The following is a 21040-nucleotide window of genomic DNA, read 5'->3' on the forward strand; positions in this document are numbered from 1 at the left end:
CAAATGGACTGTTTGCGGTTGTTTGCGATGCGTTAAATGGGGAGTTTGGTCTGTCACTGTGAAGCGGGCGTAACCCTTACACTACCTGATCGATACAACATCATACAGTAGGTCTCCCCCCCCTCATTATTTTTATGGCCCCCACCCACCACTCACGGGTGGGGGCGGGCGGGAGGACAGTAGGTCCCCCCCATTGTGATTTATGGCCCCCACCCACCGCGCAGGGGTGGGGGCCGGGGGCGAGGACAGTAGGTCCCCCCTATCCTTATTTACTGAATATTCCCCTGTATAACAATGTTTGGCATTTAGTGAATATTCCCTATTCTGCTCTGTGTCAGTGTGTATCAGGGTCCCTGAGGACAGGTTTCAATCCATATCTGCCAAGTGACCCTATGTAGGGGGAACAGTCCCTATCCTGCTCTGTGTCAGTGTGTATCAGGGATCCTTAGGATAGGTGTCAATCCATATCTGCCAAGTGACCCTATGAAGGGGGAATAGTCCCTATTCTGCTCTGTGTCAGTGTGTATCAGGGTCTCTGAGGACAGGTGTTAATCCATATGTCAAGATGTCATATGTCAGGTGTCAATCCATATCCATTGTGATTTAGGAATGGATGATTTATGCCCTTTATGGATTGAAACCAGACTCTGCATCAACTGTGTAATTTTCCATGGGAGTTTTGCCATGGACCCCCCTCCGGCATGCCACAGTCCAGGTGTTAGTCCCCTTGAAACAACTTTTCCATCACTATTGTGGCCAGAAAGAGTCCCTGTGGGTTTTAAAATTCGCCTGCCCATTGAAGTCTATGGCGGTTTGCCCGGTTCGCGAACATTTGCGAAAGTTCGCGTTCGCCGTTCGCGAACCGAAAATTTCATGTTCGCGACATCCCTAATTGTGACTGTCATTGTGACACATTATCCACTTGATAGAATAATCTACATGTTAAAGAATATTTTGGTTGTTGGAATTGTGTACTGGTGTGTATTTGCTTTCCCCTTTTTAAAAAATGTTATTTCACTACTCTTTTATTTTTTGCTACTACATGTGTGATTCTTACTAAGAAACCAGGACGCAATGTGGCTGTAATGCATCATGTGATGTGCTGGAGTGCTAACATCAGCTCAATATTGAAAGGAGCAAACACGAGTAGAACGCAAGTGAATAGGAATTAGTTTCAGAAATGTGGACTTGGAATGATCCAAATGGCATCGAGAGGATCCACACCCATGGACTGGCAAATAGGAATAAACGGGGTATATTTAATTGGGACTTTAATGCCTGAAGTGATGCCTGAGTCCGTACTGATGTTTAAATAGCAACTAGATGCATACTTGCAAAAACAGAATATTCAATGGTTATAATCTTTGAAATGTAGGGTAATCGCTTATTGATCCAAGCATAAATCTGACTGCCATTCTGAGGTCAAGAGGGAATTTTTTTCCTAGTTTGTTGCAAACTTGAAACTGGTTTTTTTTTTTTTGCCTGCTTTTAGATCAACACCAAAAAACAAATGTGAGGAAGGCTGAATTTGATAGACACATGCCTCTTTTCAGCCTATGTAACTAAAGTGCCCTTTATCTGTTTTATTTGCACGTTAAAACTTAATAAAAAACATTCTTAACAAAAACTTAACAAAAATAAATAAAACATTCTCTAGGCCTTTTAAACACTAAGGAGTACAGTTTCTGGTGGGAGTGAGCACTTTGGCCCTTCAGTATAATCTGGAGGAGCCACCCTAACGCCCATATACGTGTCTACTTCTTGTGAGTGCAATCTAACTTACTATTTCAGGATTCCCCTGACGCAGACATTATGTATATGCTAAAACGTGTATCATGCTTATGTTGAGGTAGCACCGTGTTTTTAAGGTAGCACTATGTGACTATTTAGTCTGAATTATTGCAAGCAGTTCTGCTTCTCATTTGGTAGGAACAAAGACCGAATATGTGCCGAGCTATTTTTGAGAAAGTGACTGTACAGATATGATTTCAGTGTTATTGCCATAAGTAACTTTTCCTGTATTACAATCCGTTTAGCTTGTGCCTTCTTAGTACTTGTAATCACACCAGAGGCTAGAGTGGTTTCCTACTATAACCTAACCTTCAGAAGCAATCCCACCGTTACTGGTTGTAGGCACACATTCGTTTTATGGGTGCAAAGGTATTGTAAGGTATACTGAGAGCCTTTTATGGATAGTACTAGTAGTATACTTGATAGATAGGGCAGGCCCACATCTTTAGTATGAGGTATGGCTAGGTTTTCTCTAGGGCTCTGTTTATGCATAGCCTGCTATGGTTTAAAGCTATCTTATCATCTGCCTCCGTTTCCTCTTTCTTAGTACCTCTCTTCTTGGTTCTGGTGACTATAGTGTCCATTTAAGAATTGTATATTTCTCATTGTAAAATAAACTTTGCTAGCTTAAAAATCAAAAAAACAAAAGGCTCCTAGATTCCAAACAAGTTTGCCAAGCGCTGACCTATGAGTTTATAATCCCTTAAATTATAAAGTATCAGGTTATCTTAATTTGTATACCCACTTTACTCCTGCTTGCACTGCATTAAGGAACCTAGCATTAATTTGGTCTATTTCTTCCTCTGTTCTCTTGTCTCTTTACTCATTAAAATACAAGGGTTGTTTTACTCTGTTTTTATGCATTTTATCATGTTTAGGGGACATCTCTTTGTCTGTGGTCTCAGAAATTAGATTTTATTGGTATAAACTCATACACTAGTGATTTTTTAAATTTGCTTTGGCTCAATACTCTTTTTTTTTGTTATTTGATTCAAGATTATTATATTTCTTCACATATTTTTGAGTTTTTCTATTTGGTTATAAAACCTCAGTCATTGATGACAGTTCGGGCTGGGTGCATGCCTGACATTGGACCTGTTTACACAACAATAATTTAAGTCCCCCTAGCCTTGCAATGACAGAAAGGTAGCTGCACTACATTGACTAGGCAAGAAAGTTGTTTCTCCCACAGTAATTGCACTCTAGCTCGGTATGCAACCAGTTCTGCCCACTGCAGGCTCTAGTCCAGGGCTAGGCAACAAACTGCACTTCAGATGTTGTGGACTACATTTCCTATAATGCTCTTGTAGCTATAATACAGGCAGAGCATAATAAGAGATGAAGTCCAAAACATCTGCATTTCAGAATATTGCCTACTTGTGCTCCGATAGTGTGGTGCCCCTCTTACCAAAGATCAGCTTGCCATAAAAAGAAATTTCACGGTCCTTGCAATTGCCCGTTTTCTGGATTTCTGTGTCAAATAAACCAGTTCATCAGATCTTTGAAATCAACACTGATCAACAAACTGGATTTATTTAAATATTCACCTTACATTGTATCTGACACTTTGGACACCCCATGGTCCCATTCAGTGTTTCCCTTACGGCAGTGGTGCTTACCCCTCTGCACTATTGCCCATTCCAAGGGCTTTGTCTCACTCAAGAACAACAGTGTTTATGCTGTGTATATACATCCCTGTAATGGTTATGGTAGCAGGAGTGCCTTGGCACCATCCCACACTAAGATGTCAAAGTGGTTTGACACCTTACTTGCATACTACTGGGCATTAACCCCATTTCTGACATCTTCAGGAGGAGAAGCCAGACGTTACTTTAGACATCGGACTGCTCTCGTTGGCTAAGAGTACCAACTGAGTGCTTTGTCAAATGATTGTGGTCCTGCATTGCTCTAAAATGATATTCAGCTTCACTTGCCGGAGAAGACTGGATAGATTGTGGGCTCCAGGTAAGTTGTCAAAACATGTTAAAAACTTTTGACGTTTTACAATGGAATGGCACCAATACCCTCCTGGCTCGAGGTGTCCCTTTAATACATACATTATTTGATACAAAGTATTCAATCTATTATTTGTATACTGACATTTGCACATGCCAGAAACTTTCATTATAAGCAAAAGTTGTTGAAAAGGTCTGTCCCTGAGGATCTGGTAGTGCCAGCGTTGATGAGCATCCGTAGCGCACACAAATTCCCCTCAGAATTTTTAATAAATTACATACAGAAATGCAGAGTTGAATTCTAACTCCAAGCCACAACATCATTGTGATTAACCATCTGATCCTGTACAATATCCCTAAGAAGAGAGCCAGTTACATTGCAACATTTACACTGGCTTCCTCATGCTGCTCTCTCACTTATAGTGCAGAACGGTTACCAAACAATATATACACAGTAACACATCCCATTTCTGTGGTTTTTCTGGTGACCCCTGAGTTCACAACACATCTGCTGCTTTTCTGCTTCATATTCTTGTTTAGAATTCTCAATCAATGTGTCTGTTGGAGAGAAGACTAAAATGTCACTTTTGTTAACAATAAAACTTTTTGATCAGTCAAAAATATAAAAAAGCTACACTCTAAATAAACACATATTGGATTGTAACACAAAGTATAAGAGATACAAGGAACAAATAGATGAGCAAAACATGTTTCTATGATATAGAAATTACATAAATCTCTAAACTATTCAATACAGCAAAATAGCTGCCTCATTGTATAGGAATTTAAAGGAAACCAGAGCAAGAGTCAAACTTAGTCTATTTATTCCTGCATTAAGAAACAAAAAAATAGAAGTTACATTATTTGTGCACATGTATCTGCGTAGAGATCTACATTTTACAGACATTAAAAAAAGGGAACAAAACATTTGGATACAGTCAGACAGCAAGTCCCTGCAACGAGGGAATGAGCTTACTTTTTGAGAGATTTTAAAGGATAGGTGGACTAGACATTCATCCAATAGTAATTCCCTCCCCACCCTGCCCCCTTTTACATTATAAAAGGGAACAATAAATATGGATACAGTCAGACAGCAAGTCCCTGCAACAAGGGAGTGAGCTTACTTTTCAGAGATGTTAAAGGATAGGTGGACTAGACATTCATCCAATAGTAATCCCCTCCCCCTCCCACCCCATAATTGTCATAATAAAAAAAGTATTACCAGTAGTACAATAGACCACTAATAAATTTTTCCTATTAAGAAGGGGTTAATGTGCGCATTTCTACTATAGGTGGTAAACATACACCATACAATATTGCAGTGCTAGAATGTCCCCTCCCCTTTTAGATACGCTGTTGAGAGTAGCTGATCATGAGTAAAATTCCGGTTGTTTCCAAAGTGTGTCCAGTCTGAGAGCAACTTTGACATGCTCATTATGTCCCTACAAATGTTATAATGCAAATGTTGTGAGTTTAATTCCTGTATGGTGAGGGTGTTATTTTTCTGCTCCTTCTGTTCATCGGTAATAGGTAAACAGATGGTGGAGATGTTATTTACCACTAAGAATATAAAACATGTTTTACCATTTACAATGAGATTATTAAATAGCAGAAAATTCACAAAATAAAAATGGAATCTATATATTTGTATGCATCTTAATTGGACTGACATATGTATGATTTCATCAGGGGAAATAGTTTGCTGGAGCCTAGTAGTAGGTAACTGTTAAACACAATTACCATCCAGACAATTCCTAAGGAGTCTTGTCTTCAAAGGCAGTGGAGGGCAGCAAAGATTTGCCCAAATGTAGTTCCGGAACAGATAAGGCAAAAGTGAGGTCAAAAGATACAATAGTCTAGGCACACAGTAAGGAAACGTGGTAGAAACGTGTGCTGCAGGTCTGCGTGCCCTGTTTATGAGCTATACAAATCCAAAGATAGATTAGACAGATAATATAAATAGGCAGACTACATACATTAAATCGATAGAATGGATAGATGGATGGATATATGACCAAGATTGAATGGATAGATAGATTAAATGGATATATTGTACAGACTAGATAGATTGGATAGACAGACAGACTTACACATTATACAGCTGAAACACATACATTTTTTCTGGGGATTAAAATGTTAGATTGAGATCCATCAGTGAATTATAGCTTTCATTTTATTTCATCAATATAAAAAATACAAGCATAACATTGTCATGACTGTACTATACAATTTGGTTTGACCCAGGAATATCCTTTTTAGGGAAAGCAAAAGTGAAATATATTTGCTTCATGAGCTATCAGGACCTCTTGAGGCTGAAATGTAAATGCCCTTTAAAGTTAATTTCAGATCACCTAATCTAAAAGTTCCTTTGTCTTTGTTGCCAACTGTTTGTCCAACTCTGCTGAAACTTCATCTGCCATCTGCTGGATCTGCAGTAAAGAGAGTAAAGAAAGGGCACACTTCTTTAGAAACACTGAACAGAATCTTGTTTTTGCTTTGTCTTCTTTTGGTTAACAGCTCATGTTGCTCAAGACAGTTGATAGAAACACATGAACAATATTTTTCTACAGAGATATTGGGATAGCCACACCATGTTTTACTGAATTGTGAATTAGTTGCTGGAGCAAATAAATATAGTAGTAGTGCAAAACTGTTAAAGGGGAGGAGTAAGCAAATGTAATGTGCCTGATGGTTCTATTGGTTTTTTATGGTAATTGTCCCACTTTTATTACTTTGGAACACTTTTTAGAAGAGAACATCCCCACCGTGTGTAAGCTGCATGTGTGCTCATTGTTATAACAAACCTTCATCTTAATCACCTAGTCCAACCTTGGACTGGACTACATAGGGCATGCTGTATGAATAAAATGAAACCATCACAAAAGCATAACAGTCAGAAAAAATACTCCTAAAATAATTACACTTGATTGATACATATTTAGAAAGTCTATTTTAGAGGCAAAAAGTGCTGCGTGAGACTTTATGCTTTTAATTTATGTAGTGTTTTATTTATTTGCAATACATTCTGTGGGTTATATCCCTCCTGCATTCATTCTGTTCCACTTTGCTTTTACTTGGATATTTTGGAATAACACCACAAGGATTGTGTAAATATTTTGAACTAGCCTGCACGAGCTGAAAAGTGTTTTTTTTGGTTTGTTTTTTAACATGTAGTGTCTTAATAAAGTAACTAATAAGTGAAAAATTGTATGTTTGAATAGATACTTAAAATTAGATCACAGAATATAAAAAAAGTTGTTTTTTGGAATTATGATATGGCAAATGTTATACTAAATGACAGAGCACTTCTCAGATTTCAAAATAATATGCAAATGTAAAATCCAAGAATGAAGTATCTTGTTCATTAAGGGGTTACTCCAGGCACCATGACCACTTCAGTGATTTGAAATTCTGTATGTGCTGACTCCAGGTACCATTTGGTAGAGAACCGAGCAGTGAGACTGCAGGGGCATGAGCTATACACAAAACATAGAATGTGACGGCAGATAAGAACCATACAGCCCATCAAGTCTGCACAATTTTTTAAAGACTTTCATTAATCTCTGGCCTTATTCTATAGCTAGGATAGGACTTATATGCCTATCCCACGCATGCTTAAACTCCTTTACGGTGTTAACCTCTACCACTTCAGCTGGAAGGCTATTCCATGCATCCACTACCCTCTCGGTAAAGTAATACCTGATAGTCTTAAATTAGAAGGGCAAAGGTTTAAAATGATGTCCTCTTGTTGTGGTAGTTTTTCCTTCTTTTAATTAAGTAAGCTAAAGTTGTTTTGGTGCTTATAGATATTAGATAATGCCACCATCCAACCCCTGGAAGACTACTGTGGCCTAACTGTGAATTACCCTTTTTCTATTGTGTGGATGTGCGCTCCTAGAATGAGTGCTCCCCCTTTTTAATGATCTCATTTCTGTAATTGTGACCGTAAAATCCTGCAAAATACCTTTTGACCACCCGGGAGCGCTCCGGCACATGGTGCCCCGTGCACCGGACCACCCCGATACCCAATTTAGAATGTTTAATCAGAATGTTCACACCTCGCTAGCGAGGTTTAAAATACCACAGACTGCAAGTATCAACCACGCGGGGGAGCTGTGAAAACCGCAGACCGCAAGGGAACAAGTGGCGCGTGCTTCCCCTGGGATGGCCGCCGGTTCGGATCACCGAACGCCCACCAGGGGGAGCATTTGGCTCCTGAACCGGCCTGCGTGCACTGTCTTCGATCCCTGTGGCAGGGATCATCCTACCTGCTCCTAACAGAGCTATAGTCACTTGTCACTCTCAAACCTGGGAACTATGAGACTAGGCTCGTGGCTGCCCAGGCTAATGCTCTCTCCGGCGGATACCTGAGTGTGGGTATCCACTGGAGAGAGGGACGTGTGCAGCATGGAATCCCTTGGGCTGTGAGTCTGTCTCAAGGCCGCAGAGTTCCCGCTGGCTGCATGGAAGTCCGTGCCGACCAATGAGAGAAGGAGCGCCCATTCAAACTGGGTTCGCGTCATTCTCCTGGTTGGTTGGCGCGAGTAAAGCGCTGATTGGTCGCCGCAGGGAGCGGGCAACCAATCAGATAAAGAGTGCTTATTCAAACTGAGTTTCTCGCCCTTTCTTCTGACTGGGCAACGAAACTCCTTCCTCCCCTGAATGCAGATTGGAGCGATTTGGTTTGCGCCATTTCAGCTGATTGGTTGTTGCTTGGTTTAGGCGCGAAGTTTGAATTCGCCGGACTAAACAAGGCAAAGCAATGGAACTAATTTCGGGGATGTACAGAGCCTCAAGCCCCAGACTTTCAACGCTGATTTCTCTGGCTCTGTACATCCGATCCATTGGGCTATTTATGCCTTTTTTTTTTTTTCTTTAACATGTTTGCTGGGAAAAGCTTCCACTGGGAAGCTGGCGTGTGCCACCATTTGACCTCCCCGTAGCTAGCGTGTGCCGTTAATTGACCACCCAGTAGCTGCAGCTTCATTGACTGTTACCGGGTGGTCGCGGTTACACATGGCGGCCGCATGGTGGCGGCATTCTACAGCTCCCAGACAGCCAGCGGTGTTCAGCCCAGCCTCAGTGAACTAAAAGCGGACACTTTTACTTGCGATCACCGCTGTATTGCCGAACGCCGGAGCAATCGGGACTTTGTATTTAGTGAATGTTGTACCCAGATAGCTATGCCATGGAGCCTATTCGTGTAATAAAAGACTTTGGCTCCATGGCAATTGAACTGTAGGTGTGTGGTCTGAGCGCCATTCAGTAATGTGCGCTCAGACCTAAGCTATCTGGGGATGTGTTGCATGTATATGTATCATTCGTGACATTGTTTATTTTATTGCATTTCCCTCTCCTGTTGTCACCTCGTGGGTAATGGCGATTTGTCTCTGTCCTGGGAGATAATTGAATTACTTCCCAATTATCCCCAGGACAGAGAGGCGGGAACGCAGTGTATCCTGGGAATGTTTTACCCCTTGTATGTCTGTCATTGATACGTGTCTGAACCTTGTCACAGTCTCCTAACTGGTCCCCTAGGGGAGTGTCCACCAGGTGGGAGACCTGCATAAATACTGGGCAGGTAGCCCTCAATAAAGCAGAATCCTGTTTTACCCTCAATACGGAGCTTGGTCTTGTGATTGGGGGGATTGCTACTGTGGAGTATTCTTTTGCCTGTTCCAGGAGAGAAAGATTTCATATGTTTCCCGTTCGGTGGCTTCGAGTGTTCGTAAGCTGCTGTTCCCTTGTAAAGGTGAATCCCTTAATCTGTATGAACCTTCACTACACCGGGTTATACCGTAACATAATATTTTTACATTTACTGCTAAACTAGGATTTATACTAAAAATAAAGAGATGTGCACAACTTATTTTCTCCCCCCAACAGATTTTATTCATGTAATACTTTTGGAGCTTACCTGTTTTTCCAGTAATTTTATTGTGTCCTCTGATACCTCACCCTTAGCTTTCTTGACATGCACAACAGCTCTTGTTCGCACCTTGCGCAAAGAATCCTTGGAGTTGTTAGTGAGTTGTTTTGCCAGCTTTGACAAGTTTTCTCTGTGTTCTCGTGTTACTCTTTAATGAAACAATAAGTTACAAGTCACAGATTGGCTAAAGCAAAAGAGTCATTTTAATCTGCATGGTAAATTGAATGAGAATTATGAGAGAGAACATAGCTGCAAAATATCCCAGAATTAAGGCTTGCAAAGAATATAAGAGCATGAGCACCCAATAATTTTGCTGTGAAAGTGCTAAAAGTAGCCACAGTATACGTTTGTCAGCTTACGGAGTGCTACCATTCATCGGATCTGATAAGCAGAACTTCAAATGGGGTTAACTAGTAACATATATTTCTAGATTGTACGTTTTTTCGAGCAGAGTCTTCATTAATCTATTTTTCCTGTAACATTTTAGAATGTCTCATTTATTGTTAAATTTCCCCATTTAGAATATTGTAAAACGCTGCACAATATGTTGGTGCTATATATAAGATGATAATAATCATATAAACCACTCCCCCAACAAGAGAAGGAGAGGCTTTTGAATGTTGAAGCCTCTTCCTAGTCGGTCTGCTCCATACACTTGCCTGTGTAAATAAATATTCATAGGGCAATATGCATATAACCAATATATAATATAGAGGTAACTTGGAGCACTCACAATTTAGAGAGCCATATAAGTCAGCTCTCTACTGTAATGGCGTGTAGAATACTCCAAAATCTATGCTGTAGTTATGATGGTCCCCCAGGAGCAGAAGTCACATTCCATCTGGATAAAATCAGGAACCAAAATAAAAGTATAAATAAAATCTTTATATGAATAAAAGATAAATAGGCACAACGCGTTTCGACCACTCTCTTGGTCTTCCTCAGATACAATCTGAGTACATCTACAGTAGAGAGCCGACTTATATGGCTCTCTAAATTGTGAGTGCTCAAAGTTACCTCTATATTATATATTGGTTATATGCATATTGCCCTATGATAGTGGATAAATGGTAGTAAAATCTGAAATATATAAAAAACTGTGTGCACAAAACCTCCTCTTCTTTTATCCAACTGTATATATGTAATTTTTTTGTTTTAAGCTATACAAAATAGATAATGCAAAAATCTGAAAACTATAATATTATTTTGAGGTCTGGAATGTCCCTTTAAATTCAGAGAACTGCAATGATTTGTCCAGCCTGTTCTGTATAAACTTGCCTACTTATATGACCTATTTAATTTCTTCAGAATTGCAAAAGGTGTGCTCGGACACACTTTGACAGGAAAGACAGCAATAAACTAAATTTTGAATTAGATTGCTTCTCAAGTTAAGAACACTGGGCTTATTTTCCAGTTTTAAAGCAGCATTGTCACGCCATACTTACCTTTTTCCCATCACTTCCTCTTTCCTACTCTGTGTTTCAGTCCTCTTTATTTCATCTATTCTAATCAAAAATAGAAGAAAAAGAAGTGGAATTAAATAGTAGGGACTATTTTGTCTTATGTATTTTTCCTACGCATGACACTGCGAGGACCATCCGCCATCAAGAAGTGTTAATTCCCCAATCTGTCACTAGTGATGGATGCAGGGAATTTGCTCTATCTATGGAGGATCCCATAGACCTCAATGCTGTACTCTCGCTCATGTGTGAGATTACAGCAGTGACATCAGCTCCTAGTGTTTCAGAAGAGGACCCGTCGGAAAAGGATGGTGGGACAGGTACATGCAAGTAGAACTCACTTTCGCCTGTACCCCCGGCGGCAAAGTCATCATCCGGGATCTTTGCAAATTAAGCAAAGACTGTGCCGATTTAATTATACTCATCACATTATAATTTATTTTGTTTCACTTAATTATTATGTATTGGTATTTCTTAATTTTGTTTTCAAAGTTTCAGTTCACAGTGGAATAATAAGGTATTTAAGTCTAGCTGCATTACATATTTGCCTCATACTACCAGCATGTTTAATCCAGTTCATACTTATTAGTGGTTTATTGTCTGTTTAAACACTTAAAAGGTAATTAAACATATGTTCAAAATAAAAAAAATAAAAAATACTTTTATTGATACAGACATATGCAGACATATCAGAAGCAGCCATACATGTAAACATATGAGAATGAAAGCCATGTATATATATTAAAACTAGTGGTTTAGTTTTACTCACTGAGGTACTGGTACGCGGATTATTGTTCCATCAAGTTCTGGATTCAGATTCATATGACTGTCTCTTAGTGCATTCACAGCAGCAGCTGCACTCTATAACCAGGCAAAGGAGTAAGATAACTAACTGCTGTTCTCTTTTCAGAACTATCATTAGATGCAGACAAAATAGAAAAAATATATAATGTTTGTCCTCATGTCTGTTATGTACTTACATATTCTTCAACCTGAATGAAATATTGTCTCTTCTTTACCTTTCTTTAATCTATAAAATTTACCATTTTGCTTAACTATTACAAATTTCTTGCTTTCAATAACATGCCATTAATCCAGTATTTCTATCTTAATCAACAACATACTATGGTTACTACCCTCAATCATTTCACCTCTACAGAAGACAGGGAAACACAGAGTGTGCTTACCTGTTTCCCATGTGGCAGCCATATGAAGTGAAGAGGCAAGAATTAATCATATGCCCTATTGAGATTGTGTTTGTTGAAACAAGGCAAGTACACTCTACATCTTGCATTGATGCAGGTGTAGTCTCACCTGCACCACAAGTCAAATGTCCTAAAAAGTACACTTATAAATCCAATTGCAAGATTCTGCTCTGTTTTGTGCCTAATTCCTGGAAGCCCATTCTGCTACTAATGTGTCCTTTGGACCCATATTGCACATCTATTTCCATATTCAGTCTTTCATTCTCCTGCACCTACTCTCTGGTTACCTGTCTCCTGACTTTCCTTATGAACTATGAATTTTTGCCACTTCCCATAAACTTTGTAGCAAACTATGATGATGTCATCACAATGGCTTTGGCAGTTAGTCCACATCAAATACCGTTATCCTGGCTCCATAACACCAAGCCTATTTTGTATTATTGGTCTGCTGTTTGTTTTAGCACCTCTAAAATATTAACATTACTTATAAAAAAAAAAAAAAAAAAAGGGATGCCCAGACATGCAGTTGTAGCAACTATACCTGTAAATACAGAGGTAAGTGTGTTTTATACTTACCTTCGTTTACATATCTCACCCCAGTACACACTTTGATAGCTGTGCAATTAATAACAGAACTGCCACAATTTATTTTTTCTTTCTTATGCCAAATATGGACAGGCATACATGTATAGATCTGTAAAAGGTCGTTATAACTATCCCTACGGAAAAAAAATTGTATGTGTTTACCTCAGGAAAACTTGCCATGTTAATAATAAAAAGCTGAGGAGATTTCAGAGAAATTTGTCCAAGTTGATTTAAAGGGAATTTTCCATTTTTTGTTGTCACAGTGATATGATCAAATGCACCTGAAGAAAAAAAATCAAAATAAAAGAGAGAATCAACAGAAAGCAGGCAATATTCGGATAAAATACTCTGATATGTAAATATTACCTTTACATAATTAAAGCATTTGTTTTACATAAAACAATGTAACAATTAACCAAGGAAAAGAAAGAATAAAACCCAATGTTTTTAAAAATGCACTATATTTGCAAAAATGTGGTTAACAAAGCATAAGTAGTTGAATTTATATAATCAAAAGGATACCCGGTCATGACAAATACAACTTAATCTTAAATTATATAGAAACTTATTTGTTGATAAACTAAAAATTCTAAATATAAAAGTGCTAATAATGTGTGAAGAAATATAAAAATGCGAAAATATTCCCCAACCGCCTATATGGTATTCAAATTCTATCTACAATATGTACAATACATGAAATATAGCTGCTGCACACCTGTGTTATACCCTTACACCAAACACATACAGTGTAAATACAGAAAATATATTTATGTTGGTTGAGCAAGTAAAATAGTCTGGTTTTCTGTCAGAGAAGGCACAGAATCATAGAAAAAAAAAATTACGGTTACAATATAATCATATATGGATGAAAATTTCCATGTAAAATATTACCCAATAATAAGGATGGTGGTATAAAAATATAATTGAACAGACGCACAATGCTCAGATTGTTCCCCTTTAAAAGGGAGAACTACTAAGCAAGCTGGTATGATAAAACGTACACGTTAATATTCAGACTAATAAATCTTAGGATCTGGAATCCGGTGGACAGGACAAAAACAGGGGAGGCAAAAGGAAATACAGAGCGATTCTAGCAATTATTGTTGCAGTGCATACAAGATATCCCTATATCCACAAAGATACATTAGAACTTTATTAGCCTGTTATAAGATAAAGGGATGCAATAGCAACTGTGTATCAAACAGAATAACTCTGTTTCCTGTAGTTGCCAGTAATATCTACCCTTGGTGCATCAGAGGATCCTTCCTTTTGAATGCTGTTACCAAGGAAGCCTTTAGGTGATTATCCCCTGAGCAGTACAATCCCTTCAGGTCTTACTGTGAAATCAATCGATTGGGTGATATGGCAACCCAATATGAACACAGTGTTAGAGTCTTCTGGGATATTATAGCCAGTGCTAATATAGAGAAGTAATACAGAGGGAAAGATTGTCTGATAGCAAAAAGGACAGCGAGATCAGGGTATGTAATTGTAAGATAGAATCTAATATAACGAAAGCCTGTCGCTGTTCTATTGTTTCCCTAACTTCTGCTAATAAACACCTTCGTGGGTGTTCTAAGCTGGATGGCTATACTAGATACTTATGTCCTTTCGAAAAAAATTGGACTCCAAGAAAGGAGATAGAAGAACTAGTGATTAGCGAGAAATAGTCATAACCAAAGTGATAAAGGAGGGGTTCTCTTGGTGCATTGTGAGTAGTGCACTGTGATGTGCCAAGGTGCAGTGACTGGGAATCCCCCCCGTGTTGCCCGACGCGCGTTTCGGAGTATAAAACTCCTTCGTCAGGGGTATAAAAATATAATATCAATAGTAATTTATTAAACAAAACAAATTCAGCTGATTAATTTAAACAATAAGATTGATAAAATAACAGCATAAAATAAATTGTATATAAAGCCTCTTACAGGAAAGCATTGACTTAGCTGAGATCATGAAAATAGATGAATGCAAGGGAGCAGTAATTTTCCTGCAGCTCCCCTCTGCAGTGATGCCGGGGCCAGAGTGACATCATATTCCGGCTCCCGCCATCATTAAACAGCGAGCGAAAGAGGAGACGCAGGTAGATTACTGCTCCTCGCTCGCCACCTACTTGCTGCCTGAGCCGGTCACCTCCATGCTCACCAGGGCAGCCAGCTTTGGCATTCCCCGACGTGGCTGGCTTTAATGCTCCCTTGGAGCTACTATATAAAGATTCTGGGCCGTAGTCTATCTTTGCTGTGTGGAAGTATAGAACTGCAGAACTCCAGAGAAATACAATCTAATTCATGGTGGATGTATAAGGCTGTCCTGTTTAATTGGATGGAGGCAAATATTTTTTTTTCCCTCTCTTCTTTCTTGCCTCGCTTTGAAAAGGTTACATAGATACATAGTTTAGCCTTTCTAAGGTTTTTTTTTTTTTATTCTTTATTTTTGAGTGCATGAATGCATGAATGAAACAAGACAGCTTACCTCGCCACAACAGCGTTTGTAAGCATAAACAGATCACGTTGATATTACAATTGTGGCATTTAAACAGTGCACATTTTTTAAGTATAGATGCATAAACAGATCTTGGATTAATATTGGTTACTCATTTCAATGGTACTTACTGGCTTAATCTGCGCTTTTTGTGAAGGGTGTGCATGCTGGATTAGTACAGTGCTTGCAGGTGAACAGTGTGTAACAAGATGTGTGAGCGCTGCCAAGTGTGCAAGATTATGATTTAGGCCACTGAAGTCTATTTCGCTGTGTTGCAGGTACCCAGCTAGGTCGGCTCTACAGATAAGCATAGCGCGAATGAAGTGCTCAATACAATTTAAGGCCGTTTTAAGTGGGTGACCTAGTGCAACATGAGAGATAAGGCATGCGGTCACTAGACAGGCTAATCCACACTATAAAAACATAATAACATTGCTAACAAGTGTAATCAGAACGAGTGTTACATTGACAAAACGATTGACCAGGGTAATAGACATTTGAGAAATCATGCTTATTATAAGTGTGCTAAGTTTCATCTATCTCAGGGATGCATTGCTTGAAAGTATTGCGGGACAAAGTCCTCCGTGGCTGGATGGACGTGGTGGCGTGGCAGCAGTCCGGGCCGCCGTGCGGCAGTGAGAGTCAGTGGAAATCAGCCTATTCCTGTTATCGGCACTAGCAGGGCACATATCAGAAAATCCCGTGGGGCCTCTGTGTCGCGGAGCATGGAAGTTGGAGGGGCTCTGTCGCTGCCATCCGGTCCTGCGTGAGTGCCTTGGGTGGTGAAGGTGTGTGCTCGGTGGTGTGGGAGTTTCTCTGCTCTCCGTGTTTTTTGGTGAGAGGGAGTCTCTGTATGTCCCCTCAAAGTAGCGGCACAGCTCTCCGGGGTGCTGTTTGCGGCAGTGTCTCGCTGCTTGTGGGTTGAGCGTCGGCAGTTTTTTTTGGCTTCGTCTGGTGTAGACTGGGCATAGGCCCCTCGAGTGCGCCATTTTAGTTTGTGGGGCGGCAGGCTGTGTATAGTGGCTCTCCGAGTCCGTCGGTACCCGGGCTTGCGGTATCGGGTGCTTGGTCTGCGGCTGTTAGGGTTAAGTGAGGCTCTTGTTGCCTTCGGCTGCTTCATGTTGGTCGGTGGCATTATTATGCGTTTCTGCGCTGGTACCCTTGCAGGGGAGGTGGCAGACAGTTGGGTGACCACTGTGGTTGCTCGATTTTGTGCCAGTATGGTTTGCCACCGTGTCCAGAAAAGGTTGAAGGCTGCCACTATGTGGTCCTCTTGAGGGTGCCTGCTTGCCAGCTGCGTTGATAGAGGTTGGGCCGGTAGGGGCCTAGAGGCTCGGTCGGCAGCCGCCATCTTGGCCTCTGGGTACATTCTGCTTGCAGTTTTGGAGGTTTGTGGGGCTCTGTAGCCCTGTGAAGTCCGGACCAGGATAGACCCTGCTGGTCCATGGGGGGGGGGGGGGGGGACAGGGGCGTGGTGGCTAGTCGCGGCAGTGGTATACCGGTCGTCCCTCCTTTGCTCGCCACGTGAGTAGGCCTCACTTGCTCAATCGGTGAAAGTCGCTTGTAATGCCGTTTGTGGGGTATCATTCTATTCTGCTTAGTATCCCCTTACAGTCAGTGGCCTTTGTGGCCAGATTAGTCGCCTTTTGGAGCAGAAAAATAGCTTTTAAGTGTAGCTTTTGCAGGAGCTCTTGTGGTTCATGTCTTTCCAGCTCTGCTGTCAGGCCCCGCCCCCCTTTCTAAGGTTTTACTCACATTTTTTCCCGTGCCGGCCTCGCCGCAGTTGGCTTCACCTCCTTAGCTTAGATAATCAAACTTGATGATCTCAGCTAATCCAATGCTTTATCATTAAACAGAGCGCGAGAGAGCAGCTGCAAGTAGATTACTGCTCCCTCGCTCGCCGCCTACTTGCTGCCTGAGCTGGCCACTTCCATGCTCACCAGGGAGATTATTGCACATGTGCGCCAAATGCCACGCAGCACTAATCAGCATCTTCTCAGAGAGATAGATTGAATCAACATATCTCTATGGGAAACGTTCAGCACTAAATGCCAGTATATTAGATATAGCAGTGACACAGGAAGCAACTCTAGTGGTCATCTGAGTGACTGCAACTGGAGGTGTTACTAGGCAGCAATGTAAACGCTGCCTTTTCTCTGAAATGGCAGAGTTTACAATACTCAACCTGTAGGGACAGACCGTAGACACCAGAATCACTACATTAAGCTGTATTGGTTCTGGTGACTATAGTGTCCATTTTTAGTTATTCCTTTTTGGTCCCTCTATTTTCCCTTTTTGTATTTTTGTTTAAGTGTACTCTAATTATTTAGTTACACAAACATATACTTTTTCTTTTGGGGAGCATATTATTTAGGAATAGATGGGTCTTAAAAATAGTTCCACTTGAGTTTTCGTGGTAGTTTACCAGAATCTGTAATTTCAATAGTATAAAAATGTAAATCAGAAGAACAAATTGCAAACATCATGGCCAGAGGAGAACAAAATGTTGGAAACCTAGATATTAAGAACTGGCACAAGAAAGAAAATATAATAAATATAAATAAAGGCTTGTACCAAGGGAGGAGAGTATAGACATTGCCTATTCATCTGGGTAACACATAAGAAATAAACAACAAAGCACATCCTATATCCAACTCTTTGGTAAGTTTCTTTAGGGGAATGACAACAAGACTGCAAGCTGCAGCACTGAGAAATAAGCAATTTGTACTACAAAAAAGTTGTAGACAGATCACAGCAGGGTTAGTGGGCCTTGACTCCACAAATGTAAGGCAAGGTCACTTTTAGCTTTTCTAGTTGCACTGCACAGTACAGGTTGCCCAAGGCCAATAACAGTTACATTAATGTCATGTCAGGATATCAGGGACAAGATTGTAGAACTACACAAGGCTGGAATGGGCTACAAGACCATAGCCAAGCAGCTTGGTGAGAAGGTGACAACAGTTGGCGTGATTATTCACAAATGGAAGAAATACAAAATAACGGTCAGTTTCTCTAGGTGCTCCATGCAAAATATATCACCTCGTAGAGTTTCAATGATCATGAGAACGGTGAGGAATCAGCCGAGAACTACATGGGAGGATCTTGTTAATGATCTCAAGGCAGCTGGGACCATAGTCACCAAGAAAAACATTGGTAACATTCTACGCCGTGAAGGACTGAAGTCCTGCAGCACCCGCAAGGTCCCCCTGCTCAAGAAACCACATGTACAGGCTCGTCTGAAGTTTGCCAATGAACACCTGAATGATTCAGAGGAGAGCTGGGTGAAAGAGTTGTGGTCAGATGAGACCAAAATCAAGCTCTTTGGCATAATCTGAACTTGCCGTATTTGGAGGAGGAGGAATGTTGCCTATGACCCCAAGAACACCATCCTCACCGTCAAACATGGAGGTGGAAACATTATGCTTTAGGGGTGTTTTTCTGCTAAGGGGACAGGACAACTGCACCACATCAAAAGGACGATGGACAGGGCCATGTACCGTCAAATCTTGGGTGAAAACCTCCTTCCCTCAGCCAGGGCATTGAAAATGGGTCGTGGATGAGTATTCCAGCATGGCAATGACCCAAAACACACAGCCAAAGCAAATAAGGAGTGGCTCAAGAAGAAGCACATTAAGGTCGTGGAGTGGACTAGCCAGTCTCCAGACCTTAATCCCATGGAAAATCTGTGGAGGGAGCTGAAGGTTCGAGTGCCAAACGTCAGCATCGAAACCTTAATGACTTGGAGAGGATCTGCAAAGAGGGGTGGAATAAAATCCCTCCTGAGATGTGTGCAAACCTGGTAGCTAACTACAAGAAACGTCTGACCTCTGTGACTGCCAACAAGGGTTTTTCCACCAAGTACTAAGTTGAAGGGGTCAAATACTTATTTCACTCATTGACATGCAAATCAATTTATAACTTTTTTGACATGCATTTTTCTGAATATTTTTTGTTATTCTGTCTCTCACTGTTAAAATACACATACCATTAAAATTAGACTGATCATTACTTTGTCATTGGGCAAACGTTCAAAATCAGCAGGGGATCAAATACTTTTTTATACACACACACACACGTCTGTCTAAACATAAACAAATAAAATTAGAAAGAAAGAGTACTCAGACTTAAAAGGGAACTGTCACTTCATTATTATTATGTTTACTTACCCCTATATTTAACAAATATACATTTGTAAGCTGCGAACAATAAAATTAAATGTAGAAATCTATACCTCTTTAACATGCAACTGGTTGTCTTCATATTAGTTCCCTGGCAATCACTATCACAAGCGCTATCCTTTGCACCCAGAAGTCAGCATAGAGAAAGCATACAGAGCGAGAATATAAACAATGTTGCCATGCTTGACCTATCTCGATGATAATGTAAATTGCTACATATTTACTATAAATTTAAAAAGAAAAAAAGAACACACACAAATTGTCGCCACTACGAACATACTTGCTAATATAGTGACGTGAATGTAAAAATGATGGTATTCATCACAGTCATTATTGTATTACATGAGTGGTTTTACATGGATGGCAAATTCAGTCAAGAAACATATAATTCAAGCATAGAGTATAAAAGAAAATTAGTGACATTACTAACCTGGGGTTGTTCTGATACTAAGACTTTTGTTAAAATCTTCTTTGAGATTATCAAGCACATTTTTAAATTCTTGCTTGACTTCTTCCAAGCTGATAATGTCTTCAACTAATGCAGCATTTATATTTACTTTGCTTTGGGACTGGGCTTTACTTTTGACTGAATGTAACAAAGAAATAAAAATAATTTAAAACATTCTTATTGTATAATGTTTGCATGACATACAATATAAAACCGTGCAAGAAAATACACCTCAAAAACTAACCAATCAGATTAATAAATTAGCCCCTATGTCAGGGTGTATGCAATGTATATGTTTATTAAAGAAATGTCATATAGCATTAAAACATTAAAAGGGATACTCTAAGCATCAGAAGAAATTTAGGTTATTGAAGTATGCCCCTGCAATCTCACTACACATCTGTTGACATTTGGAATTTAAATAACTTTATGCATTCAGCCATGACCACTATCTCCTAGTTGTGATTCACACAGCCTCCATAGACCACCTTTTATTCAGGTACTGCACAGGCAGGCTGTGAAGGTGTGGCTTGGGCTGCATAAACGATGGCAAATAAATTAGCAGTAAGCCAGCAAGTGTCTAATTTACACACTAAAACTACTTGATTATTCTATGTACTAAACACATGGCATCACATGATTTTAAAGTACAGTTTTCTGTTTAAGAAACAAAACAAACAAAAAAGCAAATTAAAAAATGTCCCACGTAGTTTATGTAAAAACACATGATTTATTCATTAAACTGAAAATGTTTAGGAATTGACCATGGAAAACAGATTTTAGGCCAAAATACATACTAGCATGGCTTTCACTAAAGTGTTAATTGTCATTATTTCTATATGAAGTTTACATGTTGGGTCAAAATAGCACTAGGGACTCTTCGCACAATAACCACTACAACCAAATGTAATGGTTATGGTGCTTAGACTGCCCCTTAAAATAGACAACATAGGCAACAAGAGGAAAAATGGTCCAGAGAGCAACTGATACGTTAAAGTGCTACAGATATTT

The 21040-nt window shown here is 39.9% G+C and overlaps 1 protein-coding gene across 3 annotated transcripts in view; it reads right to left on the bottom strand.

Annotated features, from left to right (window-relative positions):
* Positions 1–4952: 4952 nt before the first annotated feature.
* The window catches only part of MRRF (mitochondrial ribosome recycling factor), a 22783-nt gene continuing 6695 nt past the window's right edge, over positions 4953–21040 (bottom strand). For all 3 annotated transcript variants that reach the window (XM_063432320.1, XM_063432321.1, XM_063432319.1), the window contains 5 exons: positions 20012–20167; positions 13088–13206; positions 11905–11996; positions 9664–9823; positions 4953–6175 (listed from right to left, as the gene is read on the bottom strand). In XM_063432320.1, the coding sequence (XP_063288390.1) occupies positions 6098–6175; positions 9664–9823; positions 11905–11996; positions 13088–13206; positions 20012–20167 (605 nt within the window). In that variant the 3' untranslated portion in view covers positions 4953–6097. The remainder of the gene's footprint in view (positions 6176–9663; positions 9824–11904; positions 11997–13087; positions 13207–20011; positions 20168–21040) is intronic.

Source organism: Pelobates fuscus, chromosome 9 (assembly GCF_036172605.1).
Source record: "Pelobates fuscus isolate aPelFus1 chromosome 9, aPelFus1.pri, whole genome shotgun sequence".
Taxonomy (NCBI): Eukaryota; Metazoa; Chordata; class Amphibia; order Anura; family Pelobatidae; genus Pelobates; species Pelobates fuscus.